The sequence below is a fragment of the Dromiciops gliroides genome, chromosome 4, assembly GCF_019393635.1.
Source record: "Dromiciops gliroides isolate mDroGli1 chromosome 4, mDroGli1.pri, whole genome shotgun sequence".
Lineage (NCBI taxonomy): Eukaryota > Metazoa > Chordata > Mammalia > Microbiotheria > Microbiotheriidae > Dromiciops > Dromiciops gliroides.
The window spans coordinates 416964229-416982702 of NC_057864.1; the positions used below are offsets into that span (position 1 = coordinate 416964229).

An 18474-nucleotide genomic window follows, 5' to 3' on the forward strand; every position below is an offset into this window, starting at 1 on the left:
AAAACATAGGAATTTCCTTTAAAAAAGGGGACATACTTTTTCCCAAAAAAGCAAAGTTTTTTTCTTTGTATTAATACATACCAAAATGAAAAGAGAAATATCCATTCCTTTATTTATGTATTGCTTGTATATATATTTTCCTCCATACTTATTAGATTTAAATTTTAACATTAATCTTATTTGTGAACTTTGTAAGCTCAAATTCTGTTTTGCTGCCTGTGGTAAATATTGTAAAAATCAGGATTTGGTGGCATTTTTATGATTTCTATTAATATCCTAGCATAATTCTGCATATTTTCAAATATCTATGTGTCATTCTTGGTTCATGTAAAGGAATTCTTTGCAGAAATGAGTGGTTACTATTAGGCTAATTTGAACACATTATCTTTAATCTTGAATTTTAATCAGTTAAAATCACAAAATATCTGCCCATTGTCATTGTATGTATGCTTCTATTGTCAGTGACTTATTTTCCAAAAATGTGCTTGAAATTGTTTTTCTGGAAAATTTGTTCAGATCATAAAACAGTGTATAATTTACTTTAAATTTTGTGGAAAATATGCAGCTCTAGGTTATTACATCTTATGGTTGCATGTGAATAATTTGCCATTTCTTTTTATTTTCAATTGAACTGTTCAGTGGTCGGTGAAGATGGTAAGCCTTATGAGCTGATCTATATACTGTATTACTATTAAGTAATCTCTTAGAGTCATTTGTATTTGAATAATTCAAAATTAATTGTAAACTATATCCTACACTGTCAACTTGTATCTGTTTTTTATTTTTATGATTTAATCTACATTCCATGTAACCTGGTGTCCCTCACTTAACACTCAATGCTAGAGTTTTAAAAACAGAACACTAACTCTAAGCCCGAATTAATTGGCTGCTTAATTTGCTTTAATAAAAATTTGGGGTGGATTTCATGTAGAAGAAAACAACATTATGATTATACTTTTAGATATTCACATTGTGAACATATTTTCTAAATTTTATGAAAAAGGGAAGCTAGCAGAAACAAATGAAAAGCTATTTTCATTTAAAAAATTTTCTGAACCACAAAGCATTTACATTTGATTTAAAATTCGTACAATATAAGAATAAGATTTTCTAAGAAAAAATTATTTCTACTCAACTAATTTAATTTTGGAAAATTTGTGCTAGTTGCTTTATTATTTGAATGGAAGACAGACTTGAATTATTTATATTTGACTTCAGAATGTTTCTTCCTATAGTTGAATATGGATATCAACTCAGAACAAAATAATAGAGCTATATATACTATGAATATGACTTAGAAATTATTTAGAAGCCAAACAGTTTCACTACATTAAGGAATAAAACATACTTTTAGACTTGATTTTCTCTCTCTTGAAGCCTCTGTGGACCAGGGGTGATGGTTAAATGTTTCAAATGACTTCCATTACTTCACCTGCAACAAGGCTATAAACAGTTTGATGGTAATGGTCAATAAAAGAGATCAGAAAAAAAATAACTGTTTTGCTAGTATGGATTTTGAAATAAAATTTCCTAAGGACTAAGTGAAAATTTGAATAACATACCTATAGGAAATAGAAAATGAAATGTCTAAGAAAAGTAACATATAATTTCTCATTTTAAAATGATATAAGATAATGAAAGGCTTTACCTTTGAGAGCAGTCATCACCATAGTTTTTCAAAACCTGAGCTTAAAATTAATACAACTGACGTTGATCATTAAATGCTAGAATTAAAAAAAGGAATACTTATGTGAGGAGCTCCTGCATTCATTTACTTTAGTCAATGTTTTGAGTAGATATATCCTGTTAATATCACTATTCCTGTTATGTGATTACATATGATATCAATAAGAATTGAGTATATGGGTAGGGTCCTTTATATTCAGTTCTCTTCGGAGGTACACTGAACTGAGAAAATAAGGGAAAAAATTGAGAAAAAAAAAAAGAATGCCTTTTGGAATAGTTTCATTTTGCACCAATTTGGAAACCAAAATGATTTGTTAAAGCTCATCATCAAAGTCTATGCTTTCATTTTTCTAGAGATAGATGTAACATAGCATGTGTTATAGAGCTGGCACACATTGGGTTACTTAATATGTATATAATTGACACATGTACAGAATGTCCAATTGCGTATGCATATTCCAATAGTGTTATAAAACCGGTCCTGTTCAGTCACTGTTTTTAGAACATAGTATTTGTAAGAAAAATTTGTTAGATTAATAAGAGCCGTCAACATCTGAAAAATAAATGATATGAAATCTTTAAGTAGTTGAACGATTAATGATGAGAAAATAGAATCCATAATATCATAATTCCATCAGTTATGCTGTATAATTAATACAGCTGAAAGTTTAAAAAATAAACTTACATTTTACTTAGACTGGTAACTTTACCTGAATTTTGTAATTTTATACAAGTGCTTATTTTGAGTGATGTTGCCAACATTCTCTTCCCCTTTGCCTTGCATTTTTCATTATTATCCTTAAAAATAAATCCTAAATATCATTCTTACTAAAGAGTTTTGGATTAGATTTCTGTTGGTTAGGCAAATTAGGTTTTTTATTTGGTCACACAACATAATCAATGGCAAATATTTGTTAAGGACCAATTTGGTGAAGAACACTGCTGGGAAAAATAAAAAATTTAGATAATACATGATTCCTACTCTCATGAGACTTTCATTTATTATTGTTATTGCCCAATGGAGTATTGAACATAGCAGTAGTTAATTTAATTTTTACTTGTTTTTTGCTTAATAGGTAGTTCTGTTTTTAATTTGGCTATTTTTAGATCTTTGATTATAAGAAATAGGTAGATATGCTTATCCACAAACCATGCAGGTATTCAAATGTTTCACACATTGGACAACATGAGTTTTTAGTGCAAGGTAAGTAATTCACTGGAGAACTAGGTGGCACAGTGAATAGAGCACTGGGACTGGAGTCAGGAAGACTAGTCCGTGAGTTCAAATCTGGCCTCAGATACACTAGCTGTGTGACCTTGGGAAAGTCACTTAATCCTGTTTGCTTCATTTTCCTCATCTGTAAGATGAACTGGAGAAGGAAATGGCAAACTACTCCAGTATCTCTGCCATGAAAACCCCAAATGGGGTCAGGAAGAGTCGAACACAACTGAACACATTTAAACAAGTAATTCACTGTATTAATATTCATTATATTCCTATTTTAAATTTGACATTTTTACTTAAGTAATATGGCATTGGGTTTAACATGGAAATGTGATTAAACTATAAACAAATCTTTCTGTAGATGAGAAATGTCACGTTTCTATTTTGTTGGTCATGATGCAGTAAGGATTAATCATTTTAATGCAATCCAGTCTTCAAGTTACCTTGTATAGACTGAAAAAATGGCTTGTTATTGCAAGTTTCCTTTATCTGCTGTTTTTCTATTCTAAGATGAAAAGAATGACCAAAGTCAAAATTTTTTTCAATATGTGTATTACGGGTAAGCTTAAATATTTAAAAGTTATTTTCTGCTTTGTTGTGTTTTAGAGTAATTTGTTCCAAATTTCGTCTTGCAGATTTTTTGTCCTGTATTTTTTTTTAATTAATGTGTGTTTTAAAAGAAATGCCTCTTCTCCTGATATCAGACTGAAGTGTTTTGGTAACTACAGGTATGCTTAGAGTCAGATGAAATCTCCAGAAAATGTGTTTAGTAATGACATAGTCTCTTCATTTCAGGGTCCAGCATTAGAAGATTTCAGTCATCTACCCCCAGAACAGAGACGTAAAAAACTGCAGCAGCGGATTGATGAACTTAACAGAGAACTACAAAAAGAATCAGACCAAAAGTATTTTTTGTTGAATTATGCAATATTGTTACTTGCAAAATCTGTTTTGAATGAATATATCTTTAGATGTGACATGAGAAATTATCACTGCTTCTTTTTTAATCAGTAGTTTCTTGAATGTAATTATTTTGAGAACAGAACATACCCTCAAACTTTATAATAAATTAAATACTTGTATTTTTAAAACTATCAATTTGGGAGGTTGCCGTGTCATGGGTAAAAAATTTTTAAAAAGAAAGAAATAAGTAATCTCTTTGAATACGGTTTGACATTTATTACCAGTCAGTATTATATCTTTCATTTTTTTCCAGGTAACCTGGACAATAACTCTATCCATTTTAAAGAATAGATTCATTAAAACAATAGACTTGATTTTAGTACATAAATATAAATGTCTGAGGTGATCTGAGCATATAATTATGTTGTTTGAAACGAAAGATTGAAGATAAGATACAAAGTGACTTCTTATAAACCTTACATTTATATTATAAAGAGACACTATGACCCATTTCTGCTGAAACTAAACCAGGGAAAATGGGTATAAACTATAGTTTGTTTATAGTTTTATATTAGTACTGCAACTAATTGCATTGAAAATGGTTTATTATAAGATTTTTTTTGAAGCAAGAAACAAACAAACATTTGCTAGAAAATATAGAATAATTTATAAAATTGAGTTTATCTGAAAATTCTCGAGGAAAAGTCACAAAAATTTAGGGTGTAGGTTGTTAATAAATTCAACAATAAAATGATATAATTTATGAATACCACCTGAAAAAATAATTGGAACTATGTTCCTAATTTGGTTATGCACCAGAACCCTTATTTTTACTACCAAATAAACACTAGAAACAAGAAGCTGCAATATCACTAGCTCACTATTAATAAATTTCTGAAGATGATTATAAAGTTCAAAATAATTTACAGATCCTTTCTGAAGACACATGTAGACCATTTAGCATAGAAGAGACTTAAGGAATGGGGTGTCATTTATTTTCATCCTTGTTTCACTTAAATCAGATCATATATATTTTCATTTTTTAAAAATAGAGAGAATTCTACCATTTAATATCTTAAACTTTCAAAAAAATTTAACAGCAAAAGGATCACCTATCTTTATAATTTATTTTATATAGGGTAAACTTTAATGAGAAAATTAAATATTTGACTTAATTAAATTAAGAGTTATGGTTATGTTTGTGATCAGGTCATATGTAAGTCCAAAGGTGCCAGGTAGAATGTGTGCCTGGTTGATTGATTTTTATAAACTGGAAACCTTTGAAAGTGTGAAAGTTATTAGTTTTATTGTATATGTAACTAATTTTCTTCTGTGTTGTAGAGATGCACTCAACAAAATGAAAGATGTTTATGAGAAAAATCCACAAATGGGGGATCCTTGCAGTTTGCAGCCCAAACTAGCTGAGACCATGAATAACATTGACCGACTACGTATGGAAATACATAAGAATGAGGTGAATCTATTAGACTGTTTTTATAAAGTGTAAATAACTATGTGACAGAATGTTTTCACCATAAATTTTATTTAAATCATTTGAAAATGTATATGATTAATAAAGTTTTATTATGATATGTAATTATTGAGATGAATGTTTTAATGAAAAGTTTTTTAATAATAATAGCAGCAGCTAACATTTATATAGCAACTACTTCCTGTGCCAAGCACAGTGCTAAGTGGTTTTCAAATATCATGTCATTTGATCCTCACAGAAACCTCAGAAGGTGGATGCTATTATCATTCCCATTTATACAGATGAGGAAATTGGGACAGCCTCAGTGACTTGCCTAGAGTCACACCACCAGTATATGAGTGAGGCTGGAATTGAACTCAGGTCTTCCTGACTTGAGGCCCAGCTCTCTGTCCACTGTTCCACTGAACTGCCTCTAGTTGAGGTTGATTAATATTTTAAATGTACAAATATATGGGTGTGTTGTGTAGTGTTTTTTTTAAAGATATTTTCTCATGAGTAGAAAGGACACCAAACTTAAAATATTCCTTGCTTTGCCAATTACTAGTTGTAAGAACTTGAATAAATCATTGAACTTCTCTGGACTCCTTAGTCTTCTCATCTGTAAAACAGAGATAATGTTGATGATATAGTCCTTTAAGGTTGACATCAAATCAAGTACATGATTTGATCCTAAAAGAACCCTGTGAGATAGGCATTTTATAATCCTATTACTTCTTATCACAATATTGTTTTGATGATTCAGTGAAATATTTTGTCAGAGTCCTTTATTAAATTGTAAAGCCTTATATAAATATGAATTGATATTATTACTCATGATGTTTGATGTGAGAGGAGTTATGACTTAGTGGATAAAGAGTTGTCCTTGGAGCTCAAAAGATTTAGGTTCAAGTCTTGTCTCTTACTCAGACTCTCTGTGTGTCTGTGGTAAAGTCCCTTCACTTTTCCATTCTTCACACACTTCTTTCTTTCTTTCTTTTTTTCTTTCTTTTTTTGTGGGGCAATGAGGGTTAAGTGACTTGCCCAAGGTTACACAGCTAGTAAGTGTCAAATGTCTGAGGCTAGATTTGAACTCAGGTCCTCCTGAATCCAGGGATGGTGCTCTATCCACTGTGCCACCTAGCTGCTCCCACACACTTCTTTAAAACTGTAATTTATTAGAGAGACAAGTTACCAGTCTGCAGTGGTGAATTTCCAGAACCAGAAGTTCCCTACACTTATGAAACATTGGACCAGAAATAATGTCGATGTGAAGAACTCAATTAAGGACAGTGTGCTTTTCTCTTAGAACTGAATAACTAAGAAATAACTTAGGTTCATTTAAGCTTTCATAGTTTAAAAGCCTGTTTATACCTCGAGGTTTATTGTTTTTCCATGATACTTGTTCACTTCCCTTGTTTTATTCATTTTCCTCTGAAGGCCTGGCTTTCTGAAGTTGAAGGTAAAACAGGTGGGAGAGGAGACAGAAGACACAGCAGTGACATAAATCATCTGGTAACACAAGGAAGAGAAAGGTCATTGTTTTATTTCAACATGCATCTTTTAGGCCTTAAACCTTTTCTCCCTCTCCCTTTTCCCGAGAATTCCTAGTAACAATTTATCTGGGATTTGTTTCCTGAGTTGACTGTCTTAGCTTTTCAAATAAATGGCACTCAGAGTACTCTTGTCTTCAGCAGCTTTGTCATAAAGACAATTCTCCCTTGTCCTAAGTCCAATAAATTCAGGAAATTTTGAGCTTTAGAATTGACAAAACAGAAAACTGAATTTGTCTTAAATAACCTTAGTGGAATTTATCATTTGATGTACCTGCTAGTGAAACATGATGTCACATTCTGGTCTCTTGGACTGTCAATATCCTCAGTTTGGAGAAAGAACAATTCTTGTCAGGTTTCAGGTCATGGGATCCCCAAACACAACCTTCTTATGCTCCAGGTGTTAAAATCAAGGGGCAAATAATAGAAGAGTGGTCTTGGTATGATTCTCTGAAGGAGTGAAGTTAGGTGGGAACTAGCGTGTTCACTAGGGATATTACTGTGGTTCTGCAACTTCTAGCATGTCATAGGACTGAACAGATTTTCAAGCTTTTGTGAAGTACTTTTCCCTCAAAGGAATTAAGCTGTTATTTTATCATGAGGGAAGGGAGAGAGAGAACCTGAAAATGGATTTTCTCTTGCTCTAGTGTGTTACACCAGGAAAAATCTAAAACTGTAAGAATCCCCAGGCCATGTAAGGGTCTGTCTCCTAGACCTACCAAAACATTGATGGGTATGTATTTAATCTTGTGGACTTTGGCCTAACTGAAGGCTTAGTCAGCATGAATTTTTGGCAAAATATGATTGGAAATTTCAACCTTTTTAAACATCATCCTAATGCATTTAAAAGTAAAAAAACAAATCCTTTTAAAAATGTCTGCTAGTTTGAATTATTCATACCATAGTGTTCTTCCATTAACATAAATAATGAGTTGACTCTTCTTGCATTTTCCTTCTAGACCAGGAGTTCATAACCTTTCATTGTGTCATAGATACCTTCCAATGAAGCCTGTGGATCCCTTCTCAGAATGATATTTTTAATTTAAAATGCATAAAATAAACTGCATAGGATAAAAATGGAACCCAATTATATTAAAATACATTTATCACAATATTTTTCTTGAAAAAGTTCACAGACCCAAAGTTAAAACCTATTTTTTTTTCTTTCTGAGAGGTTCAGTGGATACCTGTACTGAGTAATTTGTGTGCTGTACTTTCTGAGAAAATAAATTTTCCTTGGGAAGTTTGAGATTGGTATTGAACACAATACTGTGATACTGGGGAGATCCCTGAAGTTGATTTTCTGAAAACCAGTCTATGTATAATAGACTTGATGAGATTTATTTTCATTTGTCTTTTAGCCCTGAAGGAAGTTATACAGATGATGCAAACCAGGAAGTCCGAGGACCACCACAACAGCATAGTCACCCTAATGAGTTTGATGATGAATTTGAAGATGATGATCCCTTACCTGCTATTGGACACTGTAAAGCTATTTATCCTTTTGATGGTATGATTAATTTGATGTATTATATTTGATAAAATTGGTTGTTTGGGGTTTAATCAACTTGTACAGTTAGATGAATCATTTACTAACTTAAATTATGAGAGCATCGTAATTTCACTGCCATGACTTTTTAATTATTTATTTTCTAGATGATGAGCATTTTCTCTCTCTTCCATATAGGATGCAGCATGACAAAGCTGAAGTTTGTTGGCTTTCAGGACAGTGTAAAGTTAGCAGTTAGCTCCGGGTCCTTTGTAAAGTCTAACCTATTCTTCATAGGCTGGCTGCTTGCCCCAATCCTGGTTTTCAGTTTCCTTTGCATTTCTGCTCTAAAATTAGGAGAGATGGCATAACTGGAAGCCCTTGACACACTCTTGTCCCTACTTGTTGTTTAAGAGAAAATGCTATCAAGGATTTGGAGGGAAGGCTTGGTGGACCTGGCTTCAGACCGTTTTCTCTTCCTCATTTTCAGCTAGAGGGCTAGAAAGGTAGCCAACTAAGTTAAAATCTTGCTGTGATGTAAGGTTGGAAGGGGATTTTAGTCTTAATGTCTAAACATCCTCCTTGTTCCCAAGGAACCTGTATTGACCCTAGTAGTAATAGCAGCAGCAGCAGTCGTAGTCTTAGTCCTAGTAATAGTAGTTATACCAGTAGTACTAGACTAGTAGTAATCCCAGTAGTAGTCCTAGTAACAGCAGCTGCAGAAGTAGTATTGGCAGCAGCAGCAGCAAGGACATTACCTGCTTCCCAGTCACCAGGTAGCAGGTAGGAATGGTGAAGGGATGGAGGAACTAGCCAAGTCATTGGGATGATAGCCGAGCAGATGCCTTGTTGCATATATTCCTGCTGCCAACATCAGTATTTATACCTGTTTTTCTTGCTGCCTTCTGCAATTTTCTTTAACTCTTCTGCTTTTCTCTCTAAGTACTTTTTTCAAATACCATTCACTATCCTGACACAATCTGAAATAATTTGACTCAAAAGTGGAAAAATAGGATTTATTAAAACAGAAGTTTTTATTATAGGTTTCATAGACACTTAAATTTTTATTATTTTATTATTTATTTGTTGTTAAGGGTTACTTGTACTTTGCAGATATTAATCAAAGGGATCATTTAGCATAAATCATATCTAAGCTCCAACAACTCTTGTCTTAGGGCATAATGAAGGCACTCTGGCCATGAAAGAAGGTGAAGTTCTCTACATCATTGAAGAGGACAAAGGAGATGGATGGACGAGAGCACGGCGGCAGAATGGAGAAGAAGGCTATGTGCCGACATCTTACATAGATGTGACTCTAGAGAAAAACAGTAAAGGTGCAGTAACTTATATCTAAACTCTAACCAGGCAGCTTCGTACCGTACGTTCCCCAGGAAAGAGAACTCTACATACACACATTCAGTGGGATGAAAACTGTTAGGAAACATTTCATAAAGGGCATCTAAGGTTTATTGTTCACCATGTGAGCTTAGCTCAGGCTTAATGCTTAATTAAGAGTTGTGAATGTTGTGAAAGGAAAATGTTCTTTTTGTGTTTATTTTCTAATTTGAGCAAAATTCTTTGGGGTTTAATCACTGCGGTTGGCCTTATGTCCTATATCAATCCACTTGAAAGATTTGTGGTTTTCTGTTTGACCAATCATAGCATCTTACTCATTGAAAAGGTTCCTGTAGACTTAAAGCTTTTTATTATCCCTGCTTCAGAAAACAGATAAGATAAAATAGCAATGAGAAAATAATACTACTTGGGAATTCTAAAAAGCATATTCATAAAACTGTAGTAATTATCTCTTTTTAGCAATGTAAGGTAAAGTGACAGTTCCCAGAAAGACAATTTACTAATAGCTGATGAACTTGGCCAAAGAAAAATGCCTAATTTTCTTTTTGTTTTCTAAATATTTTGTAACATTAGTCTTCTAAAGATGAAAAGTTGTTTTAAAGGAAAAGAACCCTATTGCCTACATGGGTAGTATGTTTAAAAATTTTACAAAGTAATTTGACCTAGTCACTTTGTGTGTTTCCTGACTAGGAAATGTTTTCTGAATTTCTAGTAATTTTCAGTAATGTATATATTTCAACATTCATCTTATCCTTGCATTGCTCATCTTGAAAATACTTTTTTGGAGAATATCTCTTTTCATGGGTTAACATCTAAGAACCCATTAAGTAGGAAGACACAGGTTTCAAATAAGTTGGAATTGGAATTTTTTAATGCAAATATAGTTGGTACTTTGTTTTAAAAACTAAACAATGGGGGCAGCTAGGTGGTGCAGTGGATAAAGCACAGGCCCTGGATTCAGGAGGACCTGAGTTCAAATGCGGCCTCAGACACTTGACTCTTACTGGCTGTGTGACCTTGGGCAAGTCACTTAACCCTCATTGCCCCACAAAAAAAAAACAAACAAAAAAACAAAAAGAAAACCTAAACAATGACCAAAAAAACCAAAAACAGTGCTCCGCGGACTGAATTCTGATTTAATCACAATAAATATACATTTATGGTCCCCGAGTAAGGCATCCCTTATGAGTAAGAAGGCACATCTTTTGTCCAGTTCAAGTCAAACAAATATTTCTCAGAAGGACCAGTTCTCATCAGTAAGGAAGGCTCTTTGGATGGAGTTAGCTCTTTGCAGAGAGAATGGAGTAAGGCGGCTGGGAAAGGGGCTGTGCCATAGTCCATGTGGATCGAAACTCACAAAGGACTTGCGGCCGCGGGACTCGCTAGGGGACGTTTGGGACAGGCACTCAACTGAACACCTCCTTCTGTCTTTCCAAAGGTCTTCAGTAATTATGTTCTTTTCTTTTTCCTCCTGGACTGCAGGTTCCTGAAGAGGGTTTCTGAGAAAATGGGCGAGATGTGGAAGGAGGTTACATGCAGCTGCTCTGGGGGGGAGGGTAGTAGAGTTGGCAGGCTTAAAGAGAGAGAGAGAGAGAGAGAAAAGCAAATTGCATGAGTGCATGCAGGCATACATTATTATTTTCACTAACCTCATTTCCATGCATTGTTTTTTAAAAATCATGATATTACAAATTCTCACAATTCTGCTTCAGAATTCTCTATTAGAAAAAGGCCAAAACAACCTTGTCCACCGTTTTCCATTTGTTTCACTCTCTTTGTTAAAGTCAGAAAAACTGCAGTGATGATTTCCCATTTGTTTCACTTGTTACAGTTGTCCCAGTAGGACTGTCTTTCATCCAGGCCCTGTTTTAATTGGCTGTTTGTTAGCCCCATGCCATTTGTCAGTGTCTGCCTGTTCCGCCTCCAGGCTCGCCTAACATCCTGTTGCATGTCTAGAATGATTGGACTAGATTTGTGTCAGGCATGTCTTTATAACCTCTTGTTTTCAATGCTTGTGTTTTGTTTTACATTTGTAATGAAAACCACTATTTTGTAAAACCTCTCCAGCACTAATGTTTTCATCCCAGTGTTCATGTATGCTGCTATAATGTCCCCATTCATTGCAACCATCGTCATAGTCCAGTTTTGGCATTATGAAGAAGTGGTCTGTGGACCCTAAGTATTTTTGGTGATTAGAAAAAGAAAACATCTCTGCTCTAGCCTACAACATAGTCAAAAGAACTCTTTGAAATGTGATCCATCTCCAACACCTCATTCTGAGAAGAACCTATAGTGAGCACTGAAATCCTGGCAAAGTAACACAGAAGATACTCACCATCGCAAGACAAATGACTCTTTTTCAAAAGTCAGCTGCTTGCCGTTCAAATACTGCCTTAAACTAGAGTGCCTAAATCTGTTGATTGCCAACACTACCACTACAGTATCCCACAAAGGGCTTTATGTATCGGCTTGGTATGACCTCCTTTAACTCTCCCCAGTGCTGCGACAGCTGCAGAAGGAACCGTGGTACGTGTCTTCTAGAGTGCTTCTACATATGATGGTGCATCTCTTCACATTTATGCATCAGAATACAAGACGTGTATCCGTCCATTTTACTTTACTAAATGTTTTTAATAGAATTTGTATGAAACTACCCCCTCCCGCAATTGTCTTTTAATTTGGGGTAATGAAGCTACCACCAAATTACTATAATGATAGTCTGTTCTCAAGTGATGCTTTCGTTTTGAACCAGTTTAAATTTGAGTGGAACTTTGTAATGATTTATGTGCACTTTTACTTGTAAAATGACAATTTCAATATGTTTATACGTGTAAATAGAGTTGTCTGCATTGCCCCTATTGCTTATATTGTCTTGCTTCCCATTTGTGATTCTGTTGATGGCTTACATCATACCTGATTTACTAGAGTAATAGTGAAGTAGGGGAAGGGAAATACTTGTACCACTCAGTGCTTCATTAACTCCGTTCTTTGCTGTTTGAGGGAGAAAGAGAATGTGAAATGGTCTGTGTTTCATTGGATTTTAAGCAATATTTTAGAAGCCTTGTGACTCCTTTTAAAAGACCTTTGTTTCCAGTGTTATTTGACTTGTACTACCAGTAAAACTAAAGCTGAGTGACTATTGTGTGGAAGTTGATTCCTTTATTACAATGAATATGCCACTATTACAGATGACCATGTTATTACCTTTGGGGTATGAAACTATCAAGTTTAGATTTTGGATATTGTATACAGGGTTATTTATATGATGTGACATTACTCAATACGGACAGACTACACAATGTAGTTTTTGAAATCTAGTGCTTTTCCCCCCCATTTTAAAGGTTAGCAGTGGAAAGAAATGTGATCTGGCTGTTTGTCTTTCGTATGAGGCCTGGAGTTCTTGTGTATGAGGCCTGGAGTTCTTGTGTTTGCCTGGCTAGCAGCCAACAGGTCAAAGTTTAAGACTTCCTTGTAAGGACTAACTGTTCTTTCCAAGCTACTGTTTGTTTTTCTAAAAGCAGGATTTGCTTCCTTTGGGAACAAGTCCCTTCATGTGGGATAGTGCAACCTGTATATGGGTTTATTACATATAGGAAAGACATTTGTACTTGCACAGCTAGTTAAAATCATTCTACAAATTGGAACATGTGAATTGTCTTAAAGAGATCTTCAATTTTTTCAGTAATTTTTACTCCTTTTGTGCACATGTTGATTTCTTAATGGTAAATGCTTTGTTTAAAATAGTGTTCTCTGTTGAGAATATTTTCATGGAATAAACAGTCTTTTCATGGTCAGTCAGGTGTATCGTGTGATGTCTTTTCTTCCTCTCTAAGTCCCCTCTATGAATGAAAGGTTTAGGCAGGTGTTCAGAACTGACTTGATATTCAGGTATAGGAGACAACAGGGTACAGCAGAACAATCATGGACTGCAGTCTGAAGACTTGGGTTCAGAACTTGTCTCTTGGGCTTAACCTCTCTTAGCCTTGCACTGTAATTTCCTCATCTGTAAAGTGAGGGGGCTGGACTAAGCCGACTCTGTGGTCAGACCCAGTTCTGAATCTATAATGATCCTGGGAGCCTTTGTCGAATAAGTTGAAGATTTGGTATTTTTTTCTTACTGTAGATTTAAAGTCACAAGGAAGAATTCCAAATAAGGAACCAGAGGGGTAGTGTGTTGTCTCCCCCACCCCTTGCCTTTTAGCTGTTTTTCTCAAGGTCACCACCAAAGAAAGACATTTTTTCTGAAAATGAAACTTTAAAAGCTTTTCTATTATATAGCATTGGGTCTCAGATTGCTTCCTTATGTACCATCAAAACAACCCTAAGCTCTAGGGTCATCTTACAGGCACATAATTCCAATATCCAAGTCTGATCGCACCATCTCACTACTACTAGGTATCTTCTGCTCTGCTGTTCATACTCTCAAGGAATCCTGGAAGGAAATTAGCTAAGAATTCAACACAGTCAAATATCTAAACTGTGTTTTGGTAATATGGTTCATGTGTGTTGGGACTAACCAAAAATGAAATGGACTATTCATTCACTGGGAAATAATACATATGAGAAAGAATGAGGGAAAGATGATGAGGGGGAATATCCAAAAGAAATCATTTTGGATCCATAAGGAGCTCTCAAAGCTGGTTTATAAAAGATGTACAAAAGATAGAATAAGGAAGGCATATCAAATTTCAAGGTGAATGTTTTTTTCAAAATGTAAAAACTCACTAAATTGCCCCATTTGCCTCAATGTGCAATTATTTCCTTTTGCAACAGGAAGGTTCACCTTCTGGTCGATTCTGATCCTGTCTAGGATATATGAATTATGTTGCATGGAACTCTTTTGCAAACTTTATTTGGCTATTCCAAAAAGGTTATTCATGACTTACCTAAAATCAAACAGAGCTAAAGGTGTTTTCTCCTGGTATACCCGTGATAGGTCAGCCCGTGATTTTAGGCTTAGTCCCGAGGGAACACTCTTGACTTTATGTTTACAATCACAGCCCTCTTTCTCCTTTCATAGCACATTTCTGTGACCATACTGGAACATCAGAGGTTTTATAAATAAATCCTACTGCTACAACCAGAAAGTATCTCTGTGCTACAGTAATGAGATGCATGGACCCTATTGCTTTTTTATTGTTCTGTATCTGTAACCATTACTTACTTATTTGACTTTCCTAATCTAGGCAACTGGAGAAAACCAGTTCTGAAGATTTGCCATATTCACATATAAGATTATGGCTAGCATAGTATAATCACATCTTTTCTGAACGGTAAGAAGTTAAAATATATTCCTATACCGTATAGCATCATACTGTCCCTAGACTCTGCTGTGGTGTGGTATGGTACACTGGTTGGTCATTCGTCTCTGTGGGTAGAAGGCAGCCGTCTATCACTGATTTTGATTCGCAGGGAACCCTCAGCAGACCCTCAACTGTCAGTGTCCCAGGCATATTTCTAAGTAGCCATAGGCAGAGCCATGAGAAAAGAAGGGCTAGATTTCTCCCAGGGATAGAAGTGGACAGACAGCATAATGACACCGACTGTGTTGCCTCTGTAATGCCCAGACTTCATGGGCCGATCAGCGTGGAGCTGTCATTACAACCTCACCAAGGCGCCAACTCTATATGAGAGAACACCTTTCCCTTTCTGAGCTGAAGAAACTTGTTATTCCTTTTTCTTGGATGCTGGGCCTCCCTCATATACACTGGTCTCTGGATGGGCATGTACTATTTATGATATACTATAGACTAGTCTATACTATATTATGGTGTAGACTACAGTGTATACTATGCTATATACATTGTATAGTGTATGCTGTAGTGTTTGTGTGTGTGTGTGTGTATAGAACATGCACACATATAGGTATGCTTATACCCAACACCACAGTATAAACAATTGTCTAATTTATACTTCAGTCTAATAGAACATGTCATTTTATGCTACAGTACAGCGTGGACGAGACAATAGTCTACTACTACACTACATCACGGATAGTGTTAGTATATTGTAGGGTGGCAGGTAGAGTGGATTGTAGTATTGCGTCCACTGTCATAGTAGCCAGTTTATGATCATTTAACTCGGGAGGAGTTAGTTAAGCTGTTGGATACCATCCTCCGTTTTAGGAAGGGCCCTAGGTCGTGCTGCCATTCATCTTCTGGCTCTTCCCTGGCCCTTCAACTGTTTTTCAGGTCCCATCTGTGTATTGTTTTCACCATAAGAAGGTGAGCTCCTTTGAGGGCAGAGACTGCCTTTTTGCTTGCATTTTCATCCCCAGTACTTGGTACAGGAGCTGGCACATAGTAAGCACTTAAGTGCCTGTTTTCTTCTTTTCCCTCCTGGAAGGGGAAGGTAGTACTCCAGTGGCACGCACTGGTCTCTGCCACACTAATAGGGAATGGAGAAGTTGTCCACCCATATTTCAGTGAGCTAAGAAATACAGTGACCACACCTTAACTCCCACCAATTTGACTTCTTTGGGACTTTCCCTGTCTCCACTTGCATTCAATCCACCAGTCTGCTTGTACTTTGGTGGTCTTGTGTGTGTTGGGGTGGGGGGCAGGGGAATGCATGAAATGAAGCAAAGGTAAAAATGTCAGGGAAAGATGTTCTGTGTAGAAGGGAGGGGAGGAGAATAATGCTCTAGGCCATATATTCAATGGAAGAAAAGATCTTAAGAACCAGGCATCCTCTAAAGATGATTTTTACTGTACATAGAGACATATAGATATATGTATGCAAGTACATACACTAAGCCAGGTGAGTGTCACTGAATGTGAAGAAAAGATAGCCTTGCATAGCAGTAAGCAAACATTTAATTTAACTAACAGCATTAAAGAAAACCGTTCCTTGACCAAGTAAGTCAAATGTATTTTATTACCACCGTGAATAATTTAATTTTGATATTACGAGACTAGACGTTCACATAAAGATAGATTTTTATTCATGACTATTTACACAGTTTTCGTTTTTATTTAAAGAATATCATACAACTGATACCTTGCGAAATGTTTCATGCTGTTCTTAACTTGTTTCTCTATTTACACTTCTGTTATGTTATCCTGTGGGAACTGAAATTACTGCAAGTGGTCAAATGCAGTTACTTTAAGAGTTAAATCTGATCAAATGAGATCAGCTAACCCTACCCCACAAGGTATTTTCTTAAAGTTGACTAACAAACCATTAGCAACAGTTTCATTAATAAATTATGATTCATTTAAAAATCAGTAGTAATTTTTAACAATTCATAAATAAATGTGCACTGTGCAATTTACATTTTCAAATATCCTGTGGATACTAAAGGTTTTTTAAATGTCACATTTGTACTTAATTGTTTTATCAAATGATAAACTTTCCCAAAGAGGAAATCAGATACGGTCAAAATAATATCTTATGGTTCTTTGAAGACTTCAGAGCTCTGCATGCTTCACAGGAGGAGGTTCCAATTTTCTTGAGAGTGCAGTTAAAATCTGGTTGAACTTCTCATATCTCTCAGTTTGATTGACTTGTGCTCCTTTGCTTCCCCATAGCAATCTCATCTGAAATTCAGTCTTGAAGATTTCATTCATCTCTTCATCTGCCTGAAAACCTAATAAGAGAAAAAGAAAAAGAGCGATGTGATAACTGAACCCCATAGTATAGAGCTAAAATTCAAAACTTGTTTATGTGAAATGACAAAACATTAACTCCACTTTAAAAATCTTCTGAATTGTCAGAAATGGAAAACAGTGGTCACTGTTACTGATCCAGCTAAAGAGGTTTGGACCAAATTTATAGCAGGCTGAACCTGTAGTAAGAGCTGAGTAAGCACTATTTAACATCTTCCAAGGAAAGCACATGATGGGAATTTTGCAAAATGATACCACGGTTGGTTAATGGGCCCAAGTTATTGATCCTCTCCATTTTTTTCCAAGGATCTATTTACCCTGGACATTTTCTTTGATTTAGAAATTGTCATCACTTAGCAAAAGGGGGGAGGTTCAAGATTGTCAAAATGAATTGAACTACAGGACTTCAGAGTTGGGATATCTGTGTCCATCTAGTCCCAAAGTCCCTAAATGGGGCATCCATAAACTCATTTAAAAAAATAATTTGGGGCAGCTAGGTGGCACAGTGGATAAAGCACTAGCCCTGGATTCAGAAGGACCTGAGTTTAAATCCGGCCTCAGACACTTGACACTAGCTGTGTGACCTTGGGCAAGTCATTTAACCCTCATTGCCCTGCCCCCCCCCAAAAAAAGCCAAAAAAATTTTGATAACTTTCAATAGAGTTGTTTACATGTATTCCTTTCATCCTGTTAGATTCAATCCAATGGTGTCTTCAGTCTAGATCTTTCTGGATTCTGACTATCATATCTAATATGTTGGCTCTCTCTTTTGGTCCGGTTATCTGCCAATTTAATAAGCATGGCGTCTATGACTTGTTTCAAAGCACTGATTAAAACTAGCATGGGGTGAAGCACAGCTCCTGGTGACACTTCCCAAGAAGTTAAGAAAAGAATGGTCAGGTTAGCATGTATGAAAAGATTTGAAAACTTTCCCTTTATGTAATACAGTTGGTTGAATAGAATATAGATGGATAATAGATATGTGTGTGTGTGTGTGTGTGTGTGTGTGTGTACGTACGTACGTACGTATGAAGAGAAGGGTTCCAGAAAGTTCTGGAGGAACAGGGGCTAGCTAGATGGAACATGATCCCATGTCAGGTCAGCTTATTAGAAAAAAATGAGGAACATGATAGGCCTTGGTATGTTAGACACAAGATGAAGCAAAGATAAAAATGTCAGGGAGAGAT

The 18474-nt window shown here is 35.4% G+C and overlaps 2 protein-coding genes across 6 annotated transcripts in view; one reads left to right on the forward strand and one right to left on the reverse strand.

Moving 5' to 3' along the window:
• FNBP1L (formin binding protein 1 like) overlaps positions 1-13474 on the forward strand; it is a 112143-nt gene extending 98669 nt beyond the window's left edge. For 2 of the 5 annotated variants that reach the window (XM_044002747.1, XM_044002751.1), the window contains 6 exons: positions 640-654; positions 3707-3816; positions 5156-5288; positions 6723-6817; positions 8197-8345; positions 9500-13474. In XM_044002747.1, the coding sequence (XP_043858682.1) occupies positions 640-654; positions 3707-3816; positions 5156-5288; positions 6723-6817; positions 8197-8345; positions 9500-9678 (681 nt within the window). In that variant the 3' untranslated portion in view covers positions 9679-13474. The remainder of the gene's footprint in view (positions 1-639; positions 655-3706; positions 3817-5155; positions 5289-6722; positions 6818-8196; positions 8346-9499) is intronic. The other 3 variants (XM_044002749.1, XM_044002750.1, XM_044002748.1) reach the window with 2 other exon arrangements.
• Positions 13475-16538: 3064 nt separating this feature from the next.
• BCAR3 (BCAR3 adaptor protein, NSP family member) overlaps positions 16539-18474 on the reverse strand; it is a 166611-nt gene continuing 164675 nt past the window's right edge. Inside the window, 1 exon segment of the mRNA XM_043964167.1 lies at positions 16539-17268. Within this exon segment, the coding sequence (XP_043820102.1) occupies positions 17090-17268 (179 nt within the window). The 3' untranslated portion in view covers positions 16539-17089.